At 39.1% G+C, this 9,641-nt stretch overlaps 2 protein-coding genes across 2 annotated transcripts; both read right to left on the minus strand.

Annotated features, from left to right (window-relative positions):
* Positions 1-1,190: 1,190 nt before the first annotated feature.
* Positions 1,191-5,340, minus strand: LOC110494227 (homeobox protein Hox-C5). The gene is made up of 2 exons (XM_021569132.3): positions 4,038-5,340; positions 1,191-3,065 (listed from the first exon to the last, which is right to left on the minus strand). Exons 1-2 carry the CDS (start codon positions 4,543-4,545, stop codon positions 2,851-2,853), a joined length of 723 nt encoding a protein of 240 aa, XP_021424807.2. The 5' UTR covers positions 4,546-5,340; the 3' UTR covers positions 1,191-2,850.
* A 922-nt stretch (positions 5,341-6,262) lies between these two features.
* Positions 6,263-8,705, minus strand: LOC110494228 (homeobox protein Hox-C6). The gene is made up of 2 exons (XM_021569133.3): positions 8,061-8,705; positions 6,263-7,308 (listed from the first exon to the last, which is right to left on the minus strand). Exons 1-2 carry the CDS (start codon positions 8,458-8,460, stop codon positions 7,010-7,012), a joined length of 699 nt encoding a protein of 232 aa, XP_021424808.1. The 5' UTR covers positions 8,461-8,705; the 3' UTR covers positions 6,263-7,009.
* Positions 8,706-9,641: the final 936 nt, after the last annotated feature.

Genomic DNA, 9,641 nt, shown 5'->3' on the forward strand with positions numbered 1-9,641 from the left:
GTAATGTTTGTTTCATTCTTTCTGACATGGAACAGGGTTTGACATGTAAACAGTGTTGGGGAAATACTGTACTAAGAAGTTGCAGAAGACTGCAAGGTATACACCAGTTTATCCTCTTGTGGAAAGGACTCCTTCACATGTGAAAGGGCTTGAGGAGGGGAGGGGTTGTCCAGCACTGTTTACCTGTGTTGATATGTTTGAGACAGCAAGGTTGATGCTGCGTGATGACTGCTACAGAGGTTCCTCCTGAGGATTTGTTACATGGTGTCATACTGCTCCCGGTGTAGGATCATGGAGGGAAGGCATGTAGGCTACTTTTACAGACAGACAAGATAGTTGACCCCAATAATTACACAAAACCAGAATGCTCTATAACCAGCGTTTTTTTAAATGATCGATGCAAAAGTGATACTTTAGTGCATGTTTCGCTCAAAGGTGGCTCCATAAATGTGTTTTTGATCGAAAAGTTCCGTCAGAAACTTTGATATGGACAACATGTGACATTAAGGAAGAAATCATGTTTGGACCTGTTTTGAGATCAAATAAATGATAAATGATAGTTTCGGGTCCAAAGTTGGTGGATCATTCAAAACGACAAGAGAAAGCTTTTACGTTGTCACATAAGTTAGATATTGTGTTGAATGTTCCTGGAAATAGCCTAAGATAATAATATCTTTCTAGTTCAACTGCTGCTTGGGGTTTTGATTAAAAGTTTTATTTTCCCTGGGAAAATGATAGTCATTTTGTCAATCTTGGGTGATTAAGTTACTATTTTAGCAAAATGAACAGATTGGTTACATCAAATGGAAATAGCGTTTTCTCCTGTATTCAGAGCCTTCCTGAAAGTGCATCTGTTTCGCTAGACAGAAAACAACTGTCGTTGTTTGAGCGGTGTTAGGGAAAGCTGTAAAGTTTTATGACACGACCGGGCCATAAAGTTTTACAGGCATCCGTCTGTACTATAAACAATTACTAAGGAAGTGGAGCCTGACAGTGAACCAGCGAGCACGTTGAGAACTGCTAAGGGCCAAAGACAAAAAAAACTGCCACTTCTTCTTGGAGTTGGCTAATCAAACCGCTACTGAATTAGCCGCACAAAGTTCCAGTATACCATTATACTTTCCCACACCCCGGTTTCCCCGTGACACATTCAAAATACATAGTTGTAATATGAAGCACATACGACGCTGTTTTTTTCCCCCCAAATTCACCCATCTTTATTTCATTACTTGAAACACAAACATAGCACGAATGCCTTTCTCCTCAAGATTTCAGTCCACTTCAAAGATTAAACTTCAGCTATCTATAATCAAGATGAGCAAGTTTAAATCTAAGCTATAGTATGGTGCTAACTGTTCTAGTTAATATAGGTAATTCAAGTGCATTTCGTTCCAGAAGATCATCCTCCATTAAACCACTCAATAGATTATTATTATTTCTAAAAAGCGAAAAGAAACTTGGTCAAGAATATGTTAAATGTAATATGTGAATTTGTTTTACCTACAAGGCCTTCAAAGTTGTATATGTGAGGAATTATAACCGTGTAGCATATGAGAAAAGGTTCTGACACTTGTGTGCTTTGTGGCAGCCGCCGGAAACGAGAAAATTGTTTAATTGTTAGCTACTCATTGTGGACATGAGTCTCCTGCCTCATGACAACCTTTATGTCAACCCAAAATCTCACATTAGTTGGAGAGATACGTTTTCAGAAGAAAAACAATACCACGTCTGTGTTCTTCACTTTCAAACCTTAGGTACATTAATAATGAATCATTATTGAAGTGAACATAAGTTACACATTAGGCCTACATAAATTCTAGACTACAGATTGTCTTTTTGTTTGCCCATGTTCCCAAGTAATGTGAAATTTGCAGGACATGTAGGATGTTGGGCTATTGCCCAATTCTCAGCAGTAATCTGCCACTACATGTATTTTTCGTGTTTTACAAAATATTCTAAATTGCTAATAATGATTTGTGACAAATATAATGCTGAGGTTTAAAAACAAATCCCATGATCATACTTGGCACATTAGGTCAGATCTTAGTCAACAATCAGGCCAAATGTTATGTTTCCCCCAAATATGAAGCCCCTGCCTATACTGGCAAGTTAGGTAGCCTAATACAATATACCTTTTCAGATGAGGAAACCATTCACAGTATACATGTTAACTACGAAATGTATAGTAAGGTTTAAGTATATCACTGTTCTCACGACACTTTATGTCCAAAACCAATCATTTTATGTGGACTATTTTAAATACAATCACAGAATGATATAGCCCTCGCAATTTACTAAAATGTTTCTATGTTACATCTTAAAATGTTTCTATGTTTCACCGTTGTTTAAACGGGGCTGGTAAAAAAACACAAACAGAAAATAAATACTTAAGGAGTTTGAAGATAAACTACAAGGAATTTATTTACCTTGTTTTTTTATATAAATAATAGGCACCTCTCACGAAGAAAACAATAGTGATAGTGCAGTAGTAATACGATAATAACAATAAAACGTTCAGCTTTAAAATACTTCAAGGTAAAAAAAAGGTAAGTGGTGAAATGTTACAATTTTCGCTAATTAATATATTTCAAGCGTTTCTATTCTCACAAGTTATATAAGACTCTGCTGAACAAGTACATATTCAAAGATAGAAAATAAAACAATACAACATTCAAACCAAATGACAGGTATATTACATAATCAGATCCATAATCGAAGAATGTTCAATATTTGTCATCACACTGAAACATCGCATCACAAAAGTCACTGTTTGGAAACATGGGTGGTGCTGACAGTCTTTGAATGACATCTCTAAGGAACGTTGATAACGTTTGAAAATGGCTCCATGTTTTAGATTGACTCTTTAATTTTAAGCTTTGAGTCCTTCTTCCACTTCATTCGTCGGTTCTGGAACCAGATTTTGATCTGCCTCTCGTTCAGACAGAGAGTATGGGCGATCTCGATACGCCTACGACGCGTCAGATACCGGTTGAAATGGAACTCTTTCTCCAACTCCAGAGTTTGGTAGCGCGTGTAACTCGTCCTTGACCTTTTACCGTCAGCCTCTGGAGTGTAATTGAGAGAAAAATAATCTGTGACCACACTGGAAATGTGACAATTCATAGAAACATTCTCAACATTATCACTTAAAATATGTCTTAACTTGTCAATGGACATGCAATGACTTGTAGCATATCAATTAATAAGAATGAATAGCAAAACACAGCCTCTTCTGTGACTATATCCTCATGTTAAAGATTACTTTAACATTTGAATGTTACTGTATGGCTTAATGAATATAGCCTATATGAGGATAGCTGGATGGCTGGATAAATGGTAATCAATGTGGAGCTGCGTGAGTTACCAAAACCCAGGCAAAAAGGTGGCCATTCGGGTTCACTCAATGAAACTACAATGAAAGCATATTACTAGTAGGCTTATTACTAATAATATTATTGTTATTATAATAAACATTATTATTATAACTACAACTAAAACAAGAACAAGGTCGTTACAGTTACAGAAATATTATTTGAGCCTCTAAAGTAGGTTACATGCCCTCTTACATAACACAAAATAAGTTGCCATGGCAAGTGAGTAGACTATTCAAATTTTATAAACGTTCAGTTAAAGTGCACAGTGGAATCCACAATCTCACCCTTCAACTCTCCTCAAAATAAGCATAGGCCTACTTATCATACTATCTTGTTTTGATTCTAAATAAAGTAGAATGAAAACATTGTTTGTTGAGATTTTTAAGGGACTTGTGTCTCCCTTATCCAATTACCCTGTCATAAATTTGGACGCAGATCGCTTCTTCGGTGTAACAGGACATTTTTACGAGCAATTGATGACTTTGTCATAAAATTTACGACTGCGAGTTTTATTATTTCCGAATACAGCCTATAAAACTCAAGAAAGAAAAACTGTGAATGGACTCAGGAGGTTAAAAATAGAGACACACATGGAGGAGAGAGGGTGTGAGAAAAAAACTTCCCTTTGTACAAAATAAAGAAAAGATATACATGCAACTTTACCGTGACCCATGTGTAGTTTCGTCATCCAGGGATATATTTGTGGTTGCGGTTCGCTGGTTTGTGGCTGAGTAGAATTGTTTCCTTGTCTTACTGGCTGGACGGGTTGCAAACTTACGACTTTGATCTCGCCTGTTTGAGTCTTGCATATATGCATTTCGCTGAAATCCGAGTCCGTCTCGGGTTTGCGACAATACAGTCCGAGATTTAGAGAACCCTGGCGGCTTGTCTGCTCGTTCATGTGGCGTCTCTGGGAAGCGTCTCCTGTGGAAGACTCTGGTCGTGGTGTAAGGTCGCCAGGATTGCCATGCAGCCCAGAGTTCATCTCTACCATGCCAAGGGAGCTCGAGGACGGTGGGGACGCGAATGACCCCCGGTGATCATGCCCTCCAAAACCACAGCAGCCGGACACGTTGAGTTCGGAGCTAGAGCCGTATCCATGGTTGTGCAAAGCGAAGGCTGACGCCTCGTGAGTTTGCTTAAACAATGAGTTGGCTACGTAAGAGCTCATTTCAAGAGAAAACGCTAAGGAAACGAAATGGAAGCATTTATATGGACTAAATTATTGCATTCAAGTTTTTATTTAACACGATAATTGTAAAAATATGTAGGCCCACAGATAGCAGTTGTAACGGTTTGTTATTATTATTGCGTTTGATTTGTAGCTCTTTTGAAGTTCATGGGGTTTTATCCTAAAAATGACCACGATTTATAGGTGGGTGATTTTTTTATTTTTTTCTCCATTGCCCAAATATGGGATGTTTAAAAATAATCACGTGCTCGTATCGGCCAGTCATACATTTGGTTAGATCACACTTGGAGGTTATTGATGGAAATAGGAGAAACGCCTGATATCCGGGCAGCGGGGACCCTGTTGGGGCACTGGCGGTGCAGTGCTGGACGAAAGGCCGAGAGCGTCACCTGGTGCCAGGGATGGATAAGGCCATAAAACACACAAGCCCCCCCACATGCAAACTATGTAGTAATCTACCTGGCAACAACAACACAACATTTGTGTGGTGTGTATCTGCATATAACATGTTTTGTCATAGGATAGAACTGCATTGAAGGCCTAATGTTAAAGTTTGTTATAACCAGTTGCAGACAAACTAATTGATTACTACCAAAACTACCGATAGTAAAGGGGGATAAGGAAAGGGGGATACCTAGTCAGTTGTACAACTGCATGCCTTTAAATGAAATGTGTCTTGCGCATTTAACCCAACCCCTCTGAATCAGAGAGATGCCTTAATCGACATCCACGTCTTCGGCGCCCGGGGAACAATGGGTTAACTGCCTTGCTCGGCGGCAGAACGAGATATTTTTTGTACCTTGTCAGCTCGGGGATTCGATCCAGCAACCTATAGATATAAAATCATCATTGAAAGTGTAGCATAGAGCAGGCAGTTGGTCTCCAAACTATAAAAGGCCACCAGGAACAATTTTCTCGATAAGGCAGATATGCCAGAATTCGAAATCGACGTGAGTAATTGTGCGTAATTGTATAGCCTACAACGACTGATAGCCTACTTAGAATGATAATGCCGACGTTGATAATAATGGTGATAATAATAACAGTAATCCTAAATTATCTTTATTCAAGTTGCATCATTGGTTTATCTGAAAAGGTAGAGCGCAAACAGAATGTCATCTAAACAACTGCAACATCTCCTGGTTTGAATTGGCTTGTGTGTGTGACATGAGTCACATAACTGGACAAGTTTTCTAAAAAAAGAAGGCCTATTTTATTAATAACACGTATGAAAACGTTAAATCATACCGTGTAAGCTGAAATGGAAGTATATTTAGACATAGCAATTAGACAGGCCTCTCAAGCGGTGATTTTATATCGAATTGTGGGATTTGCTTTTCCTCTACTCTCCCCATCCACATCTTCCAACATTTCTGTAGCTATTTGAAGTGACTATTCAAATACTTCACTGCATTGCTTTGACAAAATTAGTGTGCTCCTCTTTTCTTTAAGTGGCGAAGCTTTGAATTCACGGATAACGTGGAAGAACCATTATATAGATAGGGTGGCTGGCTTTGGGTCTGTTACATGACGAATAAAAAACGTGAACAAGGATAATGTACATATTTTACCTGCATGGAGGGCTATAATTGAGAACTAGACCAACATGGTATAATGGGCGCAAAAACATGGACGACAACTTTTTTTTATTAACAGTTTTATTAAATATGACTTGAAGTGAATTTCATAGCCTTCATCACTGTTATTGTTTTATTTCGGATTTTCAACTAACGCTACAATTCAAGCCACATCGGTCAGTTATGATTTGACCACATACTCAATGTAGGCTAGCCTACTGGTACATAATCTAAACATAAATAAAGTAGGCTAGCTAATACAAAGAAGGTGCGGGATGCGGACGAATGCTCTCACAGGACTAAGGCGTGTAATATAGATATACATATATTTACAAACATATCAACAATTTAGGTAGTGTGAGTCGTTATTATTCAGCATAGTTTTTTCGTACAACAAAACAGCAAAACGAAAAAAACGTAAATGGGTTACTCAAGCGGATGTAAAGCTTATACCTTCCTTCACATCTTATGACAATTACTTTTGTAAAACATATTGCCAACATCATAGGTGTATGGACATCTGAGAACCACTGTTTTTCTTTGCTGTCAAACAGCATTTAAGAACATATAATGATGAATGTCTTCGCGTTACACACAGTTTGGGTATACAAGGGAATGTCAAGTAAGGAATTAAATGATTTGGTCACGGTGAAATGTTCATATCCAATACAGAAAGAAATTGAAAAAGGCAAACATTGATGTCTGAAGATATGTAGCGTCCACATTGCATTTAACGCAGCCACATATTTTAATACACTAGTTTCTTTATTGTGCCAAACAATAGTTGATAGGTAGGCTACTTGATAGGTAGTTAAGTTATCCTCACAGAACGGCGGATTGATGCATATAGTAAGTTAGGAACTCGTTCATTCTTTCTTCTCTTCTGTCGCCTCTTCTGTGTCCTCTTTACCCGTGTCTTGACTCACCCCTGCCGAACCACTTTCGGTGAGAGTCGTAGTTAGATTGCTTTCCTTTTTCCATTTCATCCGGCGATTCTGGAACCAGATTTTTATCTGACGTTCGGTGAGACAGAGTGCATTGGCGATTTCGATACGTCTGCGTCTCGTCAAGTAGCGGTTGAAATGGAATTCCTTTTCGAGTTCTAGAGTTTGGTACCGGGAGTAAATTTGTCGGCCTCTTCGTCTGTCAGAACCGTATCCAACTCCTGAGTGGAAACACAATTTAAATTAGCATAATCAGGAAATATATTTTAAAGTAAGCTATATGCAATGTCACTACGCCAGCGTTTCCCAAACTCGGTTCTCGGGACCTCAAGGGGTGCACGTTTAATTTTGCCCTAACACTACACAGCTGATTCAAATGATCAAAGCTTGATGATGAGTCGATTATTTGTATAAGGGTAGGCAAAAACCAAAACGTGCACCCCTTGGGGTCCCTCGGACCGAGTTTGGGAAACCCTGCACTATCCAAACACACGTAATTACAAAAACCCACGGAAATAATCGATATAGGCCTTCATTCATAATCATTCGCAGTCTAGGATCGTGTCCGGTTTTCATGCTAGCCTATGTTTTGCAATTATCTAAATAAACAACAGTTGTGGTAGCCTATGTACTGACGCAACACACACACACACACACTTTCGCTATCAGGGGAACCCAGTCTACTGAGTAATATTTGAAGAGATTATACTCGTCTTAAAATTCCGTGAACTCTGCTATGGGTCACAAAAAATATGAACTTAAATGCTATAAACTCTTTTGTTTTAAGGGAAATAAGGATGGACTGTGACGGAGATTTGTCCAAAAGGGATTTCCTACGAAGATAAAAGGTCTTTATTGCCGGCGACAGGGTGCTGCTGTAGTATAATGGTTTATGGGGTGATAAAACGTAGCTTCCCTAGTCGTAAAACGGGCCAGCTCGTCTAATTTATCTCTATGAGTTGGTAATACTCACCGCTATGAGAGTTCATCCGCTGCATCCACGGGAAGATCTGAATGTTCCCCTTCTGTTCCTGCGAGCCGTTCCTGCCCGGATCAGACGGGTAATCCTGGGGGAGTGAGGTTTGTGCACCTTGTCCCAAACTGCTCTGCCTACAGCTGGGCAGCACGTCCTTATCTTGGTAAAACACGTTGGATCCATACTCGTACGGTCCCCTGCTCGAGCCGAACACTACGTTGTCTTGGGGCGAATAGAAAGGCGAGGAATATATCCGATTTTGGGCCACAGCGGCTCCGTAGGATGAGTAGTGTCGAACAGCGTCATAGGTAGTTGAGTTTAGGGCCACGTTAGGTAAAACCTCTTGACCACCAGCTAAATGGCATGAGAGCGACGGGTTTGCGAAATACGAATTCATACCTTGCCTCTCTCCCTTGCTCCCTCTTTCTCTTTCCCTCCCTCCCTTACAATCTCACCTCTCTCTCTATTCTCCCTCTCTCACACTAAGTCACTCTCTTTTTTTCTCTGTCAGTCTATCTTTTAATACCGGCACGCTGAATGATTTCTTTATAATGTATTTCTAGACACCAATAAAGACACAAGGTACAAAGCCGAATGTTGTTGCTAAAGCCTCACTCTAGGATGGACAAGATGACAATGTCAGCTGACCAAATTTCCTCCAATAAAAAGCAAGGAGTAGAGGACTAAGGGAGAAAAAAAACGTTACTTCATTTTTAAAAATCCTCGCTTGAAACTACTCTCACATACGCGCATGTACCCACACAAACGCAATCGCAAGCTAATACATTGTCATATGCGTGCGCACATACAGAAAGACGGACTACATAAATAGGGAGCGTTTATACACACACACACACGCGCGAGCGCGCATGCGCACGCACAAAGTCACATACTTGCCAATCTGCCTCCGCAACACATGTTCTTTGTTGCACAGTAGCCTGTACTATACTGAAGCAAAAATAATAACACTAATGCTCATAAATGTATAAAGAACATGCAGTGGATGAATTGAATCAGATTGGCCATAAACAATCACATTAATCAATTAGCCTAAATGTAGAATTGAATTATTGAGAGAAATAGATGCTAACGCTAGACAAGCATGCTCTGTTTCAATTATTTGACTTGAGTTCATTCTCTTGTTATTTTTTTAAAGACGGACCTTAGAGACGACGGAGAGTTATGTTTTCAAGTCTCTCGGGTCGAGAAAATAAGATTAGGGTCCGCAACTGCAATACAGTGATCGAATTATTCAGTTAGAAAAAGTCTTGACAATATTGCCCTCGTCGATTCATATATTTTTCCTCGGTGTGAGATACATAGCTTATAAACTGATTAAAAAGCATGATTTATGATAAACAAAGGGGTTTAATCAAATTGTTCAAATAGAGTTTAGAAAACATGTTTGGGTGACATTTAATTATATCGTTTGTAATAGCAACGTTGCTATAGGCTTTAGACTTACATGAATGGACTGAATGTTGATGTATTCGATAATAGGAATAGCCATGACACAGTTATCTAATCTTATGATATAAAATACAAATAGTAAGTATTGAGTTACTTCAGTTTGACATA

Source organism: Oncorhynchus mykiss, chromosome 17, assembly GCF_057628025.1.
Source record: "Oncorhynchus mykiss isolate SJ-2025 chromosome 17, ASM5762802v1, whole genome shotgun sequence".
Lineage (NCBI taxonomy): Eukaryota > Metazoa > Chordata > Actinopteri > Salmoniformes > Salmonidae > Oncorhynchus > Oncorhynchus mykiss.

What these genes read in the sequence shown, in the direction of transcription:
- LOC110494228 (XM_021569133.3), bottom strand. Translation starts at nt 8,460, where the DNA reads ATGAATTCGTATTTCGCAAACCCGTCGCTCTCATGCCATTTAGCTGGT. An exon ending in GCGGATGAACTCTCATAGCG is followed by an intron (nt 7,309 to 8,060) that starts GTGAGTATTACC and finishes GTTTCCACTCAG; the next exon opens with GAGTTGGATACGGTTCTGAC.
- LOC110494227 (XM_021569132.3), bottom strand. Translation starts at nt 4,545, where the DNA reads ATGAGCTCTTACGTAGCCAACTCATTGTTTAAGCAAACTCACGAGGCG. An exon ending in GAAACTACACATGGGTCACG is followed by an intron (nt 3,066 to 4,037) that starts GTAAAGTTGCAT and finishes ATTACACTCCAG; the next exon opens with AGGCTGACGGTAAAAGGTCA.